General features: G+C 41.0%; 1 protein-coding gene across 2 annotated transcripts; it reads left to right on the plus strand.

Moving 5' to 3' along the window:
- The first annotated feature begins 5010 nt into the window (after positions 1–5010).
- On the plus strand, positions 5011–9705 carry FABP5 (fatty acid binding protein 5). Of its 2 annotated transcripts, none has more exons than XM_033202713.1 (4): positions 5011–5652; positions 8312–8484; positions 8815–8916; positions 9455–9705. In XM_033202713.1, the coding sequence occupies exons 1-4, from the start codon at positions 5574–5576 to the stop codon at positions 9506–9508; spliced, it is 408 nt and encodes a 135-aa protein (XP_033058604.1). In that variant the 5' UTR covers positions 5011–5573; the 3' UTR covers positions 9509–9705. The 2 variants fall into 2 exon arrangements, with proteins under 2 accessions (XP_033058604.1, XP_033058605.1); XM_033202714.1 differs by lacking the exon at positions 5011–5652 and adding an exon at positions 6566–6635.
- The last annotated feature ends 10583 nt before the right edge of the window (positions 9706–20288 follow it).

A 20288-nucleotide genomic window follows, 5' to 3' on the forward strand; every position in this document is an offset into this window, starting at 1 on the left:
GTAAGACAGGAGACAAGATTTGAGATTTGTGACACAAATATTTTTTATCCCACCTTCCAAAATAGGCTAGAACTAAGATCACAGTTGACCTTCTTACTGGTAACAACTACTTAGCCTCCCAGTTCCTGCATGAAATTATAATATTTAGCCAATGTAGAAAACAGAATATAGTTTACTGGAGACTTAAACTGGTTTCTTATAATTAATAGTGGATTACTTAGAGGACAAACCATTGCCGTAGAAACAGGGAATTTAGGCATACAGCGGGCAAGACAGCAGAGGAAATGCATGGGAGAATTAAATATACCTTCCCCTACATACTGTTGAATTTATATCTTTAAGTTTGGTCAATGCAGAAGTGAGCAGGTGAACAAAAAGTGTCCTGTGGTGTCTATGGAACAAAAGTACCCATCCTGCTGCTTGGGTCCTTCAGAGAAGTGCACAAAATCAGCTCCATGCTGGTTTTACAGCTCTGTGCATGACTCTGAGGAGTTACAGGGTAGCTCTTCCCACTGCCAAAGGAGGAGGACCAGAGATAGGATCAAGAAAGCATCTTTAGTCAGATTTAGGTAGGTTATTAAATGCTGATGATTCTTCTTCAAAGCTAATCCAGAAAAATGGGAGCAATGGGCCTGACTCACTGAGATAAATAGCTTAGAGGCAAGCAAATCCATGGTTTTGTAGATTTGACTTGAAAAAATCATTAATTCTGATAGATAATAATACCAAAAAAGAGAAATGATCAAATGGTGTGAGAATCTAGGAATATTGCATGGGAGGTAGGAATGAAAAATAGAAAAGGGTAATCTACAAGAAAAGAATTTGGCCCCTTCCAGTGGGAACATATCATTTGGAGGTATTTTATGTTTGCAATTTTTTTTTTTTTTTTTTTTTTGAGGCGGAGTCTCGCTCTGTCGCCAGGACTGGAGTGCAGTGGCCGGATCTCAGCTCACTGCAAGCTCCGCCTCCCGGGTTTACGCCATTCTCCTGCCTCAGCCTCCCGAGGAGCTGGGACTACAGGTGCCCACCACCTCGCCTGGCTAGTTTTTGTATTTTTTTTTTTTTAGTAGAGACAGGGTTTCACCGTGTTAGCCAGGATGGTCTTGATCTCCTGACCTCGTGATCCGCCCATCTCGGCCTCCCAAAGTGCTGGGATTACAGGCTTGAGCCACCGCGCCCGGCCATGTTTGCAATTTTTAAGGACAGAGGTGCTCATTATGAATGTGTCTGTGTGTTTGGGCTTGGCCAGCCTAATATTTTGTATATAAGGAGGCTTAGGAGTAATAATATGATTAGAAGTGGGCTTGTAATAATGTGATTATTAGGAGTAATAATGTGATTGAAGAGGTTGGGGTTGCTAAGGAATTTGTTTTGAAGTTGTATTGCCTGGTAAACAAAGTGCTTTTACTAAGATTTTGTGTTTATTGGGGTGGCTTGGTTGCATCCTCCTGTTTCATTCCAAGCTCTGCCCTTCGGAGTTACGCTTTTAAACCTTTGAACACTGCTCATATGAGGTATAAAAGGGTTAGCCCAAACTACGTATATCTGTTGCCATGAGCTAATGACAAATGTAATATACAATAATACACATCTGGAAAGTAGGAAGATCTATACAAGTAAGGGAAATGTATTAATTTTATACTGAAAGCTTTTATTATAAAATGAGCCATTATGTCCTCTGCCTTATTTTGAAGCCATTCACCTTTTATTACTGTAACTTTTGCAATTGCCTCATTTTCCCTCCAACTATCCTGTAGTCCAGTTAACTCAGCAAGCACAAGTTTATGATGGATTATTTAAGGTGCTGGAAAATTTTAATGGTTAGTCATGGCAGTCATGTTGTGTAAGACTCTAACTGCTTTAAGTAAAAGCACAAAGTTCAAAATATAACTCCATCTTTATAAGTGCTTTTTTTTTTTTGACATGGAGTCTCGCTCTGTCACCCAGGCTGAAGTGCAGTGGTGCGATTTTGGCTCACTGCAACCTCCGCCTCCCGGGTTCAAGCGATTCTCCTGCCTCAGCCTCCTAAGTAGCTGGGATTAACAGGCGTGTGTCACCATGCCTGGCTAATTTTTGTATTTTTAGTAGAGATGGGGTTTCACCATGTTGGTAAGGCTGGTCTCGAACTCCTGACCTCGTGATCTGCCCACCTCAGCCCCACAAAGTGCTGGGATTACAGGTGTGAGCCGCTGTGCCCGGCCTTATAAGTGCTTTAATTAAAACCAATCTTATTATGAAAAACCAAAAAAACCTTGCATTGATGGATGGTAGCTATTGCAATTTCTTGTTTTGGCTGGATGCATTGAAGGATTTAAAATTTAATATTTAAGGTGTGCCTTAAACTGCAAGGCTCCCTGACTTTATTCTCATACGGGAATTTTTGCTGCTTCAGATAGCTGACAACATGCAGATCCATACTCTATCTCTTAAGATTTTCTTTTGGAACTGATTCCAAGTGAAATTTTCTTAGGGAAGATGTGGCTAGAAGCTAGGTATGCAAAGCATGTCTATAGCAAGGAAAGCCAGATGAGTGAGGGTCAAAAAGCTGGTTATAAAATTTAAGGGAGGCACTAGGTTTAAATAAACGTATTCTCCAATCTCAGTGATTAATTTTTTTTTTTTTTTTTTTTATCATCTGGCCATATACTTAGAAAAGACTCAGTTCCCTGAAATGGATTACTTCGAATATTCTCTGCAATAATTTAGTGTGGTACTCTCCATTTCTCTACCAACTGCCTGTTGCTAAGCCACCAACACTTACTGTCCTTAGGAAGAATTAATATGCAATAATCAACTTTGTGGAAGGCATATCTATGTACATAAACTTCAACTGGGAAGTTGTCTTTAAATAAAAATGACACAATATGCTCCAAAGCTGTGTGTGATTACAGAATGAGAAGCTGAAAAACTACTCACATTTATCAAGTAAAGCCTCAGAGAAATATTATGGTTTTACCACTAGGTGGAAATAGAGTAATTTTGAGTACGCTTTTTCAAAGCCATGAACTACTACTGCAGGAGTACTTCATAAACTGAAGGTGACCTAATAAATCATTTAGTTTTAATTCTCATCTCCTTAAATTCACTGATGATAAAACTAAGGTTCAGAGATATTAAGTAAAATTGCATCTGTCTTGAAAAAGGCAGGTTTCTAAGCTACTGGAAGAAGAGTTGCTAGTAATTCTTGATTCTTCAGTCATTTTCATCCATAAGCAGAATGTGTTATTATCTTCCAGTGTGAAGGAAGACATGATATAACACCTGTATTACATATGTGCTGTTACTAAAAATAATGAACAGCACAGTTACTAATGTTCTTGAGGACAGGCTAGGATAAAACTATTGTTTCCTGTGTCGTAATTAATCACAATCAAGTGATGATTCTCCTTCTTTCCAACGAAGAAATACTCAACCATCCCCAAAAAGTTACATGAGACTTCAGTGAAATTTGTTTTCACAACATTTTTGGTTTTACACCTCATAATGGGTGCAAGGTAAGTAGCCTAGAATAGGCCTTTACTTAGCGGGTGAAGAGAGTACTTACTGCTTTTTCACAGCTTAAAATCCATTACCATTACTCTTGAGAAGGAAAGAATCTGAGTAGTAGAGCTTAAGGGGCATTAGGAATAATCTACTCCAATCACACATCTGTATACACATCAGATGAAGTGTCTGAAAACAAGACATTCAATGTGTTTCCCTGAGGAACAGAGCAATCACCATGCCCTTTTTTGTTCCACAAGATAAAATAACGGTTATTATTTTGGCCATATATCTTTGTTTTTTCTGTATGTTTTAACACAAAAGAATGATTTCCACTCATCACATTAGAGATTGTGTTTAAACTTAAGATTTAGGTAAGGCCTTGGGATTAAAGGCTATTTCTTAAGTAGCTAAGTATCTAGTACTCCAGTGCCAATCTCTTTTTGATATTTCTGTAACATGTTAGATTATGATAATTTAAAAATTAGTATCAGAGTGCTGCGTCCTATTATTACTACATTCTATACAGAAACGGATAAGACATGTTGAAACGGCACATGAAGAGCTCAAACACACAGGCAGCCCTAGTAGCTCCCTGAAGTGCCTGGAAGCCAGGACTTCCCATCACTGAGCAAATGATGCACTCAGCTTCCCTCAGAACACGAATGTTTTCTGAGCAGTGGGGACATGCAGACCCTTATTGGGAAAACAACTGAGTGTTAAATGGTACCACAAGGAAGACTGGTGTGACCCTAAACTTAGGGCAGGGACTTGAAAGGGATGCAGTTCAAGGGAGCAGCATGATGGGAGATAGCAAACCAACCTCAGATTTCAATTTTGTCAAGGATGATACAAGAACTAGTAGTGTCTCGGTGACTATGGTCTACTCAGAGCTCCGTCATCAGGTGTGGTCTGATTTCATAAGGTCTTCAGTGAGTTGGACCTGGATGGGGATTCTGGTTCTACCACTGTGCACTTTCTTTGCCCTATTTTCTCTTTTGAAAAATTGGGATAACACCCCTAGCAAAAATATAGTGGAGACCAATGTCTATAAAGTGCCCAGGAAGCACATCTAGCACTTAGTAGCTACTCAATAAATGCACATTACCTCTATCGAAACGGCCAACCTGTGTGGCAACTTCCTCACCTCAGTCCAGTCCAGGGAGGTCAGTCCAGTCCAGGGAGGTCAGTCCAGTCCAGGGAGGTCAGCTCCAACAGGCACCCGGGAACACCAAGTAATAAACTGTGAAAGTACACTTTGAAACGTATCATGTTCTACGCACATGTATAGGGTATGATTATAGTTCAAGAGAAAGAGGGAACCCGCTGGTGTCTGAGAAGAAACCGTGAAGGGTGCACTACGAGGGAAACATAAACTAATAAAACATTCTTGAATGGCAATGACAATCACTAGAGTTGACACTTCCTGCAGTCTTTTAGTTTAGAAACCACACTTCCGGAGACGTTCCCCGTTCCAACATGCACCTTCTGATAAAATCCTCTAGCTCAACTCAGGTATATCCCCACTATTGGGCCAGGGAGACCTGCGGATGGCGAGAGCGGGTTCTCTCAGGAGGGTGTGGATTGTGAGCTTGTCCGCTGGCAAGGAGCAGAAGGTCAGGGAGGCACCGTAGTTAATCAATCAATAAACCAAACAGCCGATCAATCACTTCCTGCAGTCCGAGTCCGGCGAGGGCTAATCGATTGGTCCGGGTATTTTGAAAGGAAAAACGGCGGTGGATAGGCTGTCAAACGGAGGGGTGAAGGAGAGGCGGGGCTGGGCCTCCAGGTGCCCCCTGTGGCTTCCTGGCCCTGCAGAGGCGCCGAAACGTGCATGCGCCGGCGTCCAGGAGGCGTGGGGCGCGCGGGGCGAGTCCCTGCTTGCTAGTTAGCACCTCCCGACCACGGGAAGGCCAGGGGGGCGCGCGGCGGGCGGGGCGAGGGCCGGACGAGGCCCGCCTCCCATTGGCCGCATAGCGCCGCCCTCCGCGGACCGGCGTTATAAAGCAGCCGCCGGCGCCGGGCGCCTCACAGCACGCTGCCACGCCGACGCCGACCCTACTCTGCACGTCAGCCAGCCCGCGCCCACCATGGCCACAGTTCAGCAGCTGGAAGGAAGATGGCGCCTGGTGGATAGTAAAGGCTTTGATGAATACATGAAGGAGCTAGGTGAGGCACCCGACCTGGCAGCGCCTGCAACGTGGCGTGTTTGTGGCCGTCTGTCCTTCGGTCCCAGTCAGCGTGCCAGATTCCGGGGCAGGAGATGCTCGGCGACCTACCACCAACCCCTCCCATCTTCCCCACCACGCGGCCGTTGGGTGCAGCGCGCGCAGCACCACGCGGGCAGGCGTCTAGGAGCAGGGAGCGTGCGCGCCTCCTGCCCGCCCGCGGGCCGCAAGATTCCGGAGGTAGTCCACCTCCTGGTCCACCTACCTCTCATGTTTCTTTCCCCTCGCCCAAACAGCAGCCACTCCGCATTGCTTCCTGTCCTTTAGTGCGCTCACCCGTCACCTCACGCTGCACTTCTTTCGACCCCCTCCAGGCGACCCTCTATTTCCCTGTTTTCCTCCTTTACTCATCCTTCCCCTTCCTGCCACCATCCTGTCTCTTCCATTTACCGCATCGTGGCAGCACTCCCCTTTCCCTCCCTGTCGCATCTTTTGTTCCTCTATGGCGCGCAGGTCGCCCTCCCTTCTTGGGGACGCTGTGCTGGCGCGCAGTTTCCCGCAGAAATCCTGTAGACAGGTCTGAGCGACGCTGCAGCTTCAGCTTGTATTCCTCTGTCAGCCCCATCTCTCCCAGGTCCTCTGTTCGCCCTCAGCAGTGGAGCCGAACCCTTTGGATTGGCACCCCATGGAACACCAGGGCCCCCGAGAAGCGTGGCGCTGGCGGTGCCGACCTGCTGCTGGCACTGCCGGGCCGGGGCACCGCAGTGGGAGGGTGGCCTGTGGGAGGAGCGCAATTAGGCCGACTGTGCCTGGGGGTGGCCATGTGTTGCCATCCTGGCCTCTGCCTCTTGAGGGTGAGGGGGAAGGGGGCAGTGGGCTTTGCTGGAAAACCGTAACAGAAACTGCCCGGCCCTCCTGCGGCAAACTGCATGCAAGATGGGTGTGGCCCTGCGGAAAGCGTTCCGAGGGAGAAGAATCTCAGTAGTAAGATTCATTTCTCTCACTCAAAACAGTGCTTCATTATAAATTACTGTCCTTTTCTATGCCAGTGACAGATTGCATGCTGATTGAGACAACTGGATAAATTGCAAACAAAAATGGACCTTTGTCACAGGCCACTAGAAAGTGAGATGGAGTTAGCATAGCATGGATCCTCTCTGGAACGGAGCTTCCAGCCCTAAGGGACGGCTGGGACTTATGAGGTTGCTTCAGAAGCCGGTATCCACAAATGTTAACCTGGTTGCTCGCTGGTGAAATAACTACTGTGGCCCTCTATTGATACCTGGTCGCTGTGGCACTTCGGAATCACTCCTTCAGTACCTTTTATCCAAGACAATGTGGTGTTAAGGCTGGTTTATGGTGAATCATGAGTGTATTTATGATACTATCAGTGAAATAAGAAGGCAGTATTTTTCTTTTTCCTTGTAAACCTACATCAAGATGACTCTGGAAAAAGCGATTTACTGCACATGTCCAATAAATACAGTGTGTGTGTACAAGTTTAAGGCCCAGAGAACAAACTGTAGAAAGCAAATTGTGTGTAGGTTTGGAGGGCTTGTTTCCGGGATTCTGGAGTCTTGAAGGTTGTCAAGACTCAGTTCATTAGGGAGCAGTCACGATGTGAAAAGAGCAGAGCCCATTTATTTGTCCAAAGTGAGAGTAAGTAGTGACTCAATTAACAGCATAAGGCACTAGCCCTGAGCTGGCCAAAGAGAAGGCTCCAAGGGGAACTTTAAAGCCTGGCTGAGAGTTCTTCAAGACAATCACACTGCGTAGGTTGTAGTCTCATTTATGAAACAGTGATTTGGCCTGGATCTAATAATGTCTCTTTATACATGTTAATTAACTCGAAGGGGAAAGAGAGAGATCATAAATTGCATGTTAACGTTAAGGGGAAATTGATAGATCATATATTAATATACAACTTAATATGGTATTTTATAAATTTCTATTGATTTATAAAGCTATGAAATATTTTTTATATTCAAAGGTAGGATTTTTTTTTTCCATTTGTTAGCATCAAGATTGTGCTGCTGACTTTTAAAAGATTGTGCTATTCGAGTATCTCAGGATCGATTTCTATTTTGTGTAGTCTACTAATCAAATATTTATTGAGAGCATTTATATGCCAGACTGTGTGCTGGAGTCATAGAATGTAATGGTTGGCAGAATCCAGTAAAAAGAAAAAGATTGCGCGAACTCCTGAATTTGCAGTTTTGAATGCTTTATCTCCACCTTCTATCAACTCCTTTCAGTAAATAAAATTTGGAAGTTTGCATTTCTTCCCTAACTTTCTGAAAGCCAGCATAGCAGGGTGGCCAAGAGCTCAGATTTGAAGCCAGAGTACCAGTGCTCTTGATTCCCAGCTCCATCACTTTCTAGTTGAACGATCTTGGGCAAGTTACTTCAGTGCCTCGCTTTCTCATCAGTAAAATGGAGACAGTAACATCTGCCTTTTACAGGGCTGTTGTAAGCTTACCTGAGTTTCATATATGTAAAGTGCTGGCTCATACCATGGGATATGTGTTTACAATAGTTATCAATAAGCAAGTAAGGGAAAATATGCTGCACAAAGTGATTACAATGGAATTATATTGCTTTTATCATGTAAATGATAACTTTGGTCTTCCTGTTATTTAACATGACTTAACATTCTACAGGAGTGGGAATAGCTTTGCGAAAAATGGGCGCAATGGCCAAGCCAGACTGTATCATCACTTGTGATGGCAAAAACCTCACCATAAAAACTGAGAGCACTTTGAAAACAACACAGTTTTCTTGTACTCTGGGAGAGAAATTTGAAGAAACCACAGCTGATGGCAGAAAAACTCAGGTCAGTCCTGACATGTTATGAAATCACAGAAGCTTCTGGAATGATAGACTGTATCAATAACATTTTACTGTTTGTAGACAAGAGCTTAATGAAAAAGTTATGAATTGAGTTTTGTCAAATTAGCAAAAGTATCAACTTCATCATAGAATTGGCATCTTTTAGAAGCTACTAGGTTGAAAACCACAAACTATTGTGAATAAAATCAATATGGGTTAATGAAGTAGACTCAGAAAGGAGAAGGTGAAAAAAAATGTTGATTAATGAGGTTATGAGTCATGGAAACTCTTGTAATGTACTTGGAAGATTAAAACATTTACTTCATTTTTGCAGACTGTCTGCAACTTTACAGATGGTGCATTGGTTCAGCATCAGGAGTGGGATGGGAAGGAAAGCACAATAACAAGAAAATTAAAAGATGGGAAATTAGTGGTGGTAAGTGTCAAACTGCTGTGTCTTAGCTTCTTGTGTGCATTTGTAGTTCACATAACTGTTCTGTATCATTGATCATTAACAGAACTCAGTTTGGAAGAAAAAAAAGCAAAATAACAAGTTAAATACTAGAACACTGATTATTAAGAAAGTCCTAGTGGAGATAGAGAAGTGACATGACATAGTAAAGGCTTTGGCTGGCGTCAGGGGGGAGTTCTTGCTTTGCTGCCACATTACAGTGAAATCTTGGCAAGCCCCCAAACTGCTCTCTTAGGCACACATTTTTCTGTATCTTTAAGGAATATTTGCCATGACCAAAAGAATAAAGATATATTCAACACGTTAGTTTTCTGTAAAACATGCATATTATAAGCAAAACAACAGCTTCTAGCTTCTCTCAAACCTGTGAATCCTGAAAGAAATTTTCTCCATCTATGAATTAGATTACGTGATTTTGTGGGACTTTGATTCTAATGTTTTAATACCACCACTGCTGGTATATAAGGCTAACCTAACTCTTTAATATCTTTCCTTCTCCTAGGACTGTGTCATGAACAATGTCACCTGTACTCGGATCTATGAAAAAGTAGAATAAAAATTCCATCATCACTTTGGACAAAGAATGACCAAGCTCAGTTCAATGAGCAAATCTCCATACTGTTTCTTTTTTTTTTTTTTCATTACTGTGTTCAATTATCTTTATCACAAACATTTTACATGTAGCTATTTCAAAGTGTGTTGGATTAATTAGGATCAGCCCTTGGTTAATAAAGAAATGTGTTTGTGCTAATACATGTTGTATGCATTCTTTAAACCTTACAGGAAATTAGCGATGAGTTTTAATAATTATTAACTGAGTAAAGGCTGGGGGAGTCTTGAGGGTACTATATTAAGATGACACTCTAGCAATTTAGATTGCTACTCTTACAGGAAATACTGTACCAATTATTTAAGCTTTCCCTATACTATTTGAAGTTTGTATGAACTCAAGAATCTTGAATTTCTGGCAGAGACCATTCTCAATAAAAGGTGGCTACAACATAAACTTTATGATTCAAATTAGAGCAAAGGTTTAATTAACCAGCATTGACTAAAATATTTTTTGTGTGTATTTATATACACATATAAATAATATACTATGTATAGAATAACCAGAATTCTAGTGAGTCTCTGTTTCTTGGTCTCCAGTGCAAACATTCACAGTTCACATTTGGAGAAGCAGGCTGTTGGCCCTGAGCTAAAGCTTTGCATAAATGATCTTTAGGGCAAACGTTAAAGGGCTAGTACAGCTACATCCATTCTGCAAGTAAGAAAACTGGTTTTTGACTAACTAGTTCAAGGACAGGAGGTAGTAGAGCTGGATTGACAACCTATATCTCATCAAGTCTACTCAATGTGTTCAGTCATTCTACAAGGCTGCCTCTTTGCAGCTTGTGCAGAGATCTTATCTAAAGCCCCTAACTATACTAATGGAGACTTATGAAACCACCCTCCATGTGAAGAAATGTTAACTGGTAAGCATCTTCTCTTAAGAATTACCCACTGCTAGCAGTCAGTGGAGGTTTTCAACTCATTGATACTCTAATCCTGTGCTGTCCAATATGTAGTTATGAGTCACATATGGCTATTGAACTTTTGAAGTGTGACTAGTCTGAAATGAGATGTACATAGGGGATTTCAAAGGCTTAGTACAAAAAGTAAAATGTCTTAATTATTTTTTAGTATTGATTGCATATTAAAATAAGTTACAATAATAAAGTTAGTTTTACCCATTTTTTTAATGTGGCTAGGGAAAATGTAAAAATTGCATGTACTTCCATTTCAGTCATGCTTATTTCAGTCTCTATGCTAGGGTTCTTTCATCCACATTTTCCGCTTCTCATAATCATATGCGTTTATTGACATTCTCCCTGAACCAAACATGATTGAGAAGTGGAAAATGTGGATGAACGAAGAACCCTAGCATAGAGACTGAAATAAGCACGATTGAAATTCACATAGAAAGGAAGTCTAAGTCAACACTGTCCAATAAAAAATATGACAAAAATGAAAGCACAGGACCCATAATATAGTACAGGCTTAATGTCCCACCAGCACTGCCCAATATAACTTTATGTGACACGGAAATGCTCTTTAATATCTGCACTGTCCACTGAGGTAGCCACTAGCCCTAAGTGAGTGTTGAGCACTTGAAATGTGTTGAGTGCAACTGAGGAACTGAATTTTTAATTTAGTTTTTATTAACTAAAATGTAAATTTTAAGTACCCACATGTAGTTAGTGACTGTTAATTTGGACAGCATGGGATGTTTCCAAAATTGAAGTTCTTATGTTTTAAAATTTCAGACCTTTCCCCTTACAGTATTCTCTCTCTGGATTCATGGGAATGTCATGTTTCCAGTGTTTAGGCTAAATGTCTAATCTTTGATTATTTCTTTTCCATCTTAAATCTAATCCATTAGCAAATTATTTGTTTTACCATCAGAATATACCTAGAATTCAATTGCTTCTCACCTCTTTCACAGATACCACCCTCATTCAGACATCACCATCATCGCTCCCCTTCTCTGCCATTTTGCAACTTTATTCTCCCAAAGCTATCATTTTAAAACACAGGTTACAACATGTTACTCCTCTGTTGAGAACCCTCCACTGGCATCTCATTTCACTAGGAGTAGAAGCTAAGATCTTCATAGAGTTTCTATCTGATTTGCCTGTGTCTTTCACCTTCCCAGCACCCCCTCCTTATATCATCTGCCACTGTCTCTCAAACATTCCCTCAGACCTTGGCCAATGTTGATGCAAATGTGCTCTTGCCTCAGGGCCTTTGCACCTGTTTCCTCAGCCTGAACAACTCTTCCCCAAGGAGGCTGCAGCCCACACTTTCTCCTTTCCTTAGAATCTCTTCCCTAAAGGTCACCCTAGCAGTGAGTCATTCCCAGACCACATGATGCATCAGAGCTGCCACTCCTCCCCCGCATTCTCTCCCTAAGCTGCTTTATTTTTTCTCATAGTCCTCACTTTTATCATCAGTTCTAACTATACATTTACTTGTTTTATTTCTTGATTTTTTTGGTTATTATCTGCCTCCACAATAGAAAGTAGGTCTTATGAAGAAGGGACTTTGTTTCTAACAGGGCACACACTCTCGAGCATGCAATTAGGGGGAGAACCTGACTTACAAAAGATGCTTCATACATATTTGTTAAGTGAACGAATTTGTTAATAAATTAATGGATTCCTGACATCTATTTAACACATTTTATATTATTTAAGACCCGTTATGATATTGCTTCAATTGACTTTATTAAAACCGTATTTCTTACCTTTTTACAAACGATTCAACTTTAGTCAGGTCTCTTACCCCAGAATAGTGTGCTTGATGACCGTGGGATAAGGATGTTTGAAATAGGAAGTAAGGAATTCAGCCTTGCTTCCAAACTGGCATGTCATGGCACTCTGGCCACCAAAAAATAGGCTACCCAGTTTTGATCAATGTATACAATTTATTTTACTGCAGCCAAGCACTCTGCTAACAGGCAACGCCTGTCAAGCAGAACTGGACCTGAGGTGTTTGTAGAACATGGTGAAGAATAATATGATTTGCTAGAAGAAAGACAGTTTAACACGAGTCAGCCTCTCACTAAAGAAAAATATACAGGAGAAAGATGACAACTTTTGTATTATGTCCTTGAGCACCATGAGGGCATCAACTGTTCTCTACAAGTGAAGTCCGAGTACCTGCGGATGAATGGTTGTAGTGAATTGCCACTGTGAGATCTTGGCAGGCAAAATGAGAATTGTTTTATGCTAGTAGTGATTATGATGATGCATCTATTGCTAACATTGTCAAAGATTTCTTGAGTCTCAATCTCTTTAACTGTTTTCTCAAAATTCTGGTATTTGAAATTGTGCTACGACCATGAAAAGGTTGAGAACCATCTTGTTGGCACCTAGATTTTGATGCTGCCAAGTCAGCTTAGACTATTACTCAATTCTTGCTGCTCATAAACCAAGATTCTTAATGCCTATTCCATTTTGAATTCACTTTTAAGTTCATGAGAATAATTATAGTGTTTCCTTGGGTTTCATGAATTCTCTGTTCTCCTTTTCTTTTCTTTTTTTTTTTTTTGAGGCGGAGTCTCGCTCTGTCGCCCGGACTGGAGTGCACTGGCCAGATCTCAGCTCACTGCAAGCTCCGCCTCCCGGGTTTACGCCATTCTCCTGCCTCAGCCTCCCGAGTAGCCGGGACTACAGGCGCCCGCCGCCTCGCCCGGCTAGTTTTTGTATTTTTAGTAGAGACGGGGTTTCACCGTGTTAGCCAGGATGGTCTCGATCTCCTGACCTCGTGATCCGCCCGTCTCGGCCTCCCAAAGTGCTGGGATTACAGGCTTGAGCCACCGCGCCCGGCCTGTTCTCCTTTTCTAACACTGCCCTCCTAGAATTCACTGCCATTTGGTGGGTCATGGGTGAAGTGAGTTGGTAGACAGGGCTGATGAAGCTGGTGAACTGGTTTGGAAAGCTGAGTGACATGTATTTTAAAATGTTGTGAAAGGCAAAGTGGTATGACTTGCAGCTGGTCACACAGCAACTGGAAAATAATTGGAGTCTTATGATAACTGGTCTGCCAGGCTCTGTCACCAGATCTTATGTAAACATTTGCTTTTGATCCAGTCTCTCTCCTCCTCCCATGGCCTCCTCCCCTCATACCTCCTTCTCCCATACTGCATTCTTGGAAAATGTCTGAAAAGAGGATTCTTAAGGAGCGTTTTTTAAAGGTGCTGGCAACACATGGCATGGTGAATAAGATAGAGTACGGCGAACGTTCTTTCTGATGGAACTGACATTCTAGTGTGAGATGATGTGTCTTAGTCTGTCCTGTGCTGCTGTGACAGAATACTTGAGACTGGGTAATTTATAAAGAACAGAAATTTATCTCTTATATTTCTCAAGGCTGGGAAGTCGAAAATTCAGGGATCTGATCTGGTGAGGGCCTTCTTGATACGTCATCCCAAGGCGGAGGGTGGAAGGACAAGAGAGAGTAAGAGAGCAAGAGGGGACTGAAATCACTTTCACAACAAGCCCACTCTTGCTATAACCACCCCATTCCAGAGATAATGACATTAATCCATTCATGAAGGCAGAGCCGTTGTGACCTAATCACCTCTTATTAGGCCCCACCTCCCATCAGTGTTGCATTAGGGATTACATTTCCAACACATAAACTTTGGGGGACACAGTCAAACCATAGCGTGATGGAACATACATGATTCAAACAAATGTCAGGGTGATAAGTGCAGCTAAAAATATAAAACCAAGTAGAGTGATAAGAAGTGGAAGTGGTGGAATCTGTTAGGTTGGTGCAAAAGTAATTGCAGTTTTTTGCCATGACTTTGAAGTGCAAAAACTGCAATTATGTTTGCACCAACTTAATACTTTATATGGGATGGTCAGGGAAGGCCACTTAGAAAAGGGGGTGTTTGGGCCGGGCGCGGTGGCTCAAGCCTGTAATCCCAGCACTTTGGGAGGCCGAGGCGGGTGGATCACGAGGTCAGGAGATCGAGACCCTCCTGGCTAAGACGGTGAAACCCCGTCTCTACTAAAAATACAAAAAACTAGCCGGGCGAGGTGGCGGGCGCCTGTAGTCCCAGCTACTCGGAGGCTGAGGCGGGAGAATGGCGGGAACCCGGGAGGCGGAGCTTGCAGTGAGCCGAGATCGCGCCACTGCACTCCAGCCTGGGCGACACAGCGAAACTCCATCTCAAAAAAAAAAAAAAAAAAGAAAAAGAAAAGGGGGTGTTTGGACTGAGACCTGAATAATGAGAGAAGTAGGTAGGCAAGTGAACATCTGGAGCAACAGTGTTCTAGGCAGAGGGACTAGGCGCTGCAGAAGCCCTGAGGTGGGGACTGACAGAGAACCACAGAGTGACAGAAGCTTATTGAAAGAGGAGCAATGTGGAGCGAGATGCGGTCTGAGATTTAGGTGAGAAGCAGAGTGTGTAAGACCTTGTAGCTCCTAGTGAGGGATTTAGGTTTATCTAAGGACCCAGGGAAACTACCGAGGGTGTCAAGGAGGAAGTGACAGATGACTGTTTTAAAAAAGATGTTCTATTTTCACTTTTGCGATGAGATACTGATATTTGGAATAACTTACCAAAGACACTGAAAATATTGGACAAAATTTGTTTTTTAATTGCCTTAAAGTGACAATGAGCTGACAAAATCATGAGGAATTATGTGGCCTATTTCTGGGAATCCAGAGAAGCAAGCCCAACTGACAGGCGAGTTTTACCCTGGAGTATTAATTGCAGGTCTAGGAGACATGGCTGAGAGACTGAGCTATGCTTTTGGCAACATAGGAAACAACTGGGCCTTTGTCTGATGATAGGCTGATTCCATCCTCTACTGTCTTGGAGAAAGTTCTCTGAATGTTGATAATTGGGTTATAAAGATATTCATCCAAGTGCTTTTACATTAGCAGATGATTGGCAAACATATAACTTTCTAGAAATAGAAGACTGGTTAAATAATCATAATATAGCCATACAATAAAATACTAACTGGAATTAAAAAAACAAAAAGACAATAGCTTGGAAAAAAGACTTGTAATTCACTGTAAAGTGGAAAAACCGGATATAAAATATTATGTACATATTATACCATTTGTGTAATAATGGGCATATATGTGTATTTAAATACAGAAGAATGTTAACAGTGCCTATCTCTTGGGTTTGAGGTGATGTTTAATTTTTATTTGCTTATCTTTCTATTACAAAAATGCAAAAACATTTAAATGCCAATAGCTTGTTTGTATCTTTAATAATAAATTTATATTAGAAGAGCATAAAGAAGTAAATAAATATCCTTGGAAGTCTCACTTCTATAGAAAATTTATATTAATATTTTGTTATGATGCATTCAAATAATTCTTCATATATTTATATGCATAAACATCCAAAACATTTTATACATGGAATCATATAACACAGTCTTCTCTTGCCATTATTTGTCTTTTAAACCTGATTTAAGTATAGATTCACATCTTTTTTTGACTTCATAATATTTAACTTTACTTCAACTCTATTACTCCTTTTATCAATTTCCTCTTGATAAATGTTTAAACTTTTGAAAAAGTTTTGGAGTTATTAACAGTGGTTTGATAAACATTCTTTTCCATTGATGGAATATAATTATTTAAAATATTTTAAAAATATTTATCCTTTGGTTAGATCCCCTAAAGCACTCAACCCATGATATGACATAAGCCAAGTAATGCCTGGCTGCAAACAAAGCTGGCTTCACAAAGTTGCAGAATGTAGTAGGCACCTGGTTAAGGAAAATTCTACCCCACAAAATATTTTGCCCACAACAGGCTAACAGGGAACACATTTTTTCCCCCTTTTACATTAAATATCTGAATGTTGGGGAAGGGGAGATGTTTGTTCTAAAGTTAATCCTAATGGTAAAGTTAAATGTCTAACATTGTGTTTATACTGTAATGGTAAGTTTTGCTCTTTCTCATTGCTGAACTTTATGCAAGGGCCTAGTGCTTATTTGGGCACAGCTCCAGAGGTCTTCATTCTTATTCTCACCTGAATGCATGGCCCTGCCAGGTCGTGTATAACCTGTGCTATACCTGTGTGTGTACCTGTGTGCATAGGCCACTAAGGCCCTGGTATTTGGCTTATTTTCTTTCTTGCTTTGCTGCTGTTTGGTTTGGTTTATTGATTCTCTGAAAGAATATAAGGGAGAAAAATCCCAGAGAGATGTTTCAGAGTTTCAGGACAGTAGCAATGAAGATAGTATTCACACAGAAGTTTAGAAAAGTTAGATATAAGAGAACAAAGACTCCTTTCATCACTTAGACACAGTTGGTTTGACAAAGGTTTTCAGCAAATCACATCACCAAATATAGAAACTAAACTTGCTGACTCAGTCTATTGCACTAACCACTAAACTCAGCTTCCTCCCTTAGCTATACAGGGCGGAAACATGGGGGAAAATGCCACCCTTTCTGGAACAGGCAGACTTTTGGAAAATGGCCAGTTCTGGAGGCTGACTTACATAGTGTATCATTTTACCAGATGCATGCCACACCCAGAAACTTTTCAGAAATCATCATGACAGAGATGAGATAATTTTAATACTTTCTGATTTTATGTGAAGATTATTTACCATGCTGATAGAAGGTTTTATGAGAATTTAAATGTTTTATTCTGAAAATAGGCAGTAATTCCAGAATCCCAGAAAATTTAAACCCATGTCAATTTGGTATGTTTGGACAGTTGATGGGGAAATGGTGCTGTTTGAATTCCATGTCTATAGGGCATAAAGACACATGTTAAAATAAGAAATAAGGCACCACACCAGAATGAGGCAACATAATGTGAATGAAGGCAGTAAGTTCAAGGGATAATTGGATAAAACTGTCATTAGCGTATTTGCCAAGGGGAGAGTTGCATTTTCTCTATCATGTCTCTTATTTCATTATACCAGAGCCTGTATACCTGTAGTGATTCTTTCAGGACTTAAGACAAATACTTTATTTATTCTAAAACAAATTGATACAACTTATATATCACATATAAGAAGTCAGTTGTCTCTTACTGTATTAGTGTTGATCAGTTAGCTGATGAGGTCTTTAAATCCTACCCCAATGACAGCATGTCTGGGATGGATGTCTTGTTGATTGATTGATTCATTCATTCATTCAATTTCGCAAATATATGTTGAGTCCCTACAATATGCCAGTTATATAGTGCTAAGGGCTGGGCCTACAAAATTGAATAAAGTAAAAGCTCTCACCTTCATAGAGCTTAGAGTCTGGAGGGACAGATAGACAATAAACAAAAATTGAACTAATAATTATAGATAGATTTAATTGCCGTGAGGGAACTAAACAGGATGCTTGATGAAGACTAATAGCAGGAACCAATAGTGGGTAGGCCTCTCTTGGGGGAAGAAATTTAAGTTGAAACCTGAAGGCAGGAAAGGAGCCTCCAGGGGAGGAGGAACAAGGAAAAGCCTCTCCAGCATGATTGACAAGTGCAAATGTCTGGAGGTGGACATAACTTGGTGTGGAGCCAGGCAGAACACCTGAAAGAGGGAAGGACTACACTGGAGATGGTGGGCATTGGCTGTGTCCTGCAAGGCCCTGGAGTCAGGGAAAGCACAGTGATTTCATCCAAGTCTACTGGGAAGTCACCAGATGGTTTAGTGCCAGATAGAGCCACAGTAAAGGGCAGATACTCACATCCCAATCCCTTGAGCCAGATATAATTTGGAATTCAGAATTAGTTTTGCATTTTAGAAAGTTAATATAGTGCGTGTATGTATTATATCCACATATTAAACCATATATAATTTTGCCAGAGATGCCTGGGACAATACCATTTAATCAAACATATGAATATATCTGTAGTGAAACCGTGTGACTACTCACACTAAGTGAGGTGAAGAAAGAGTATACATGGCTCGTCCATCAGTTCACCTCAGGCTTTGCTGCCAAATGAGTTCAAATCCCATGAGGTTTTGCCACCAACTAAGTTATGAAAGAAAAACAGTAGTTTTTGGAGCTTTTTGTATTTTGGCGTTGGTGGATAAGAGATTGTAGATTTATAATTATCCCTGTTTTTTTGCAATTATTATGAACAACATTTATTAATACATCAAATCAAGAAATATTTTTAAAGGCCCATGTGTCATGTGGTGTTCTGAATGTCTAGAAGTGTATTAAACATGAAAATATTTCATATTTTCTTTAAATTTTTTCTTCATTTTAAATGACAAAATTGGACATATTTATGGTGTTCAACACAATGTTTTGGTATATTTAGCCATTGTTCCTGATACTCACATTTGCTTTTCATAATTAGGGAGATTTATCTGCCTATGATAAAGCATTTGTTGTGCTGAATTTAGAGAAAATATTGAACATAAAACCAATAGTATATTTTGAATAATTTCTGCTCCAAATAATGATTTGTAATACTGTTTTTACAGTAACGCCAGATACTGAGGTAAAAACTTTACATGAATAATTCCATTAAATTCTAAAAGATGAGATAGATACAAACTCAACACCAAAAAAAATCCAATTAAAAATGGATAAATTACTTAATAGATATACACCTCTCAACATGGATAAGTTTGGAGGGCATTATATAAAGTGAAATAAGGCAGGCAACAGAGAGACAAGTACCACATGTTATCACTCATACATGGGAACTAAAAAAGTTGAACTCTTAGAAACATAGAGTTAGACTAGTGGTTATCAGAGGCCAGGCAGGGTCATGGGAAGCAGGATTAGGGAAAGGTTAGTTAATGGATACAAAATTAGAGCGACATAGGAGGATAGTTCCAGTGTTCTATGGCACTGTAGAGTGACTATAATTAACAATTTATTGTATATTTTCAAATAGCTAGAAGGGAAGATTTTGAATTTTCATATGCTAATTACCCTGATTTCATAATTCACATTTATACACATATCAAAATAGTAGACTGTACCTCATAAATATGTATAATTATGTGTCAATTAAAAAAATAATAAAAGCCAAAATATGAGGCAGATACAAATATTATTTCCATTTTACAAATCAAAAAATAGAGGCTGAGCAGCAATTTGAAGAGGCCTCTGGAGCTTCACGTGTAGAGAGTCAGGCATGCCTGGGAGTTACCCTCCAGTTCCAACCTGATGCCCAGGGTAGCAAACAACCAATGACTGTCAAGTGTAGGAGTGTGAAAGCTCAGGTCCCTTGCATCAGATGAGGACATCTGATATACAACTGAGATATAACTGACCCTCTAGAGTTGCCTCCTGGATCAGGCTAAAGCCTGCCCTCTGCAGAACTTGGTCTGAGATCATATCCTGCCTCAGTTTCCTCCTCTTCCCACTCCTACTTCCCCTCTCTCATGCCTTCACAGATCTTTCCCTAACACTTCCTTTAACAAATCACTTGCATGCAAATTCTTGCCTCTGGCTCTGCTTCTGGGGAACTCATTCAGAACAGCCCTGCTGAGCCCTGGAAATTCCTGACCCTCCAAAACCTTGGGACATGATAAAATGTTGTTTAAGCCTCATTTTGGGGTGATTTGTTCTGTAGCAATAGGCAGACAGAATTCCCTGCAACACCACCGTAAGTGTATACAGCAGGAATCCCTCCAGTCCTTCCTCAAAGGAATCCAGGGCTCAATTCATCCTGACCAGATTGACATACTCCACAAAGGAGCTTTCCCTTCTTCTGCAGGTCCCCAGCCAACACTGCTGTCTGGGGGCCCACAGAGTGTTTCGTCTGCTGATATAACATCACCTCGAGACCCATTCTATGGTGAATGAAGTGTGGCAAAGGGTCCATAATGAGGAAAGTTGCCATT

Source organism: Trachypithecus francoisi, unplaced genomic scaffold, assembly GCF_009764315.1.
Source record: "Trachypithecus francoisi isolate TF-2019V2 unplaced genomic scaffold, Tfra_2.0 Lachesis_group7, whole genome shotgun sequence".
In the NCBI taxonomy this organism is placed as follows: domain Eukaryota; kingdom Metazoa; phylum Chordata; class Mammalia; order Primates; family Cercopithecidae; genus Trachypithecus; species Trachypithecus francoisi.

Bases quoted from the DNA above. Each gene is read 5' to 3' on its own strand.
- FABP5 (XM_033202713.1), top strand. From the start codon at position 5,574: ATGGCCACAGTTCAGCAGCTGGAAGGAAGATGGCGCCTGGTGGATAGT. The intron at 5,653-8,311 runs GTGAGGCACCCG...AACATTCTACAG, and splicing joins TGAATACATGAAGGAGCTAG to GAGTGGGAATAGCTTTGCGA. The intron at 8,917-9,454 runs GTAAGTGTCAAA...TCCTTCTCCTAG, and splicing joins AAGATGGGAAATTAGTGGTG to GACTGTGTCATGAACAATGT.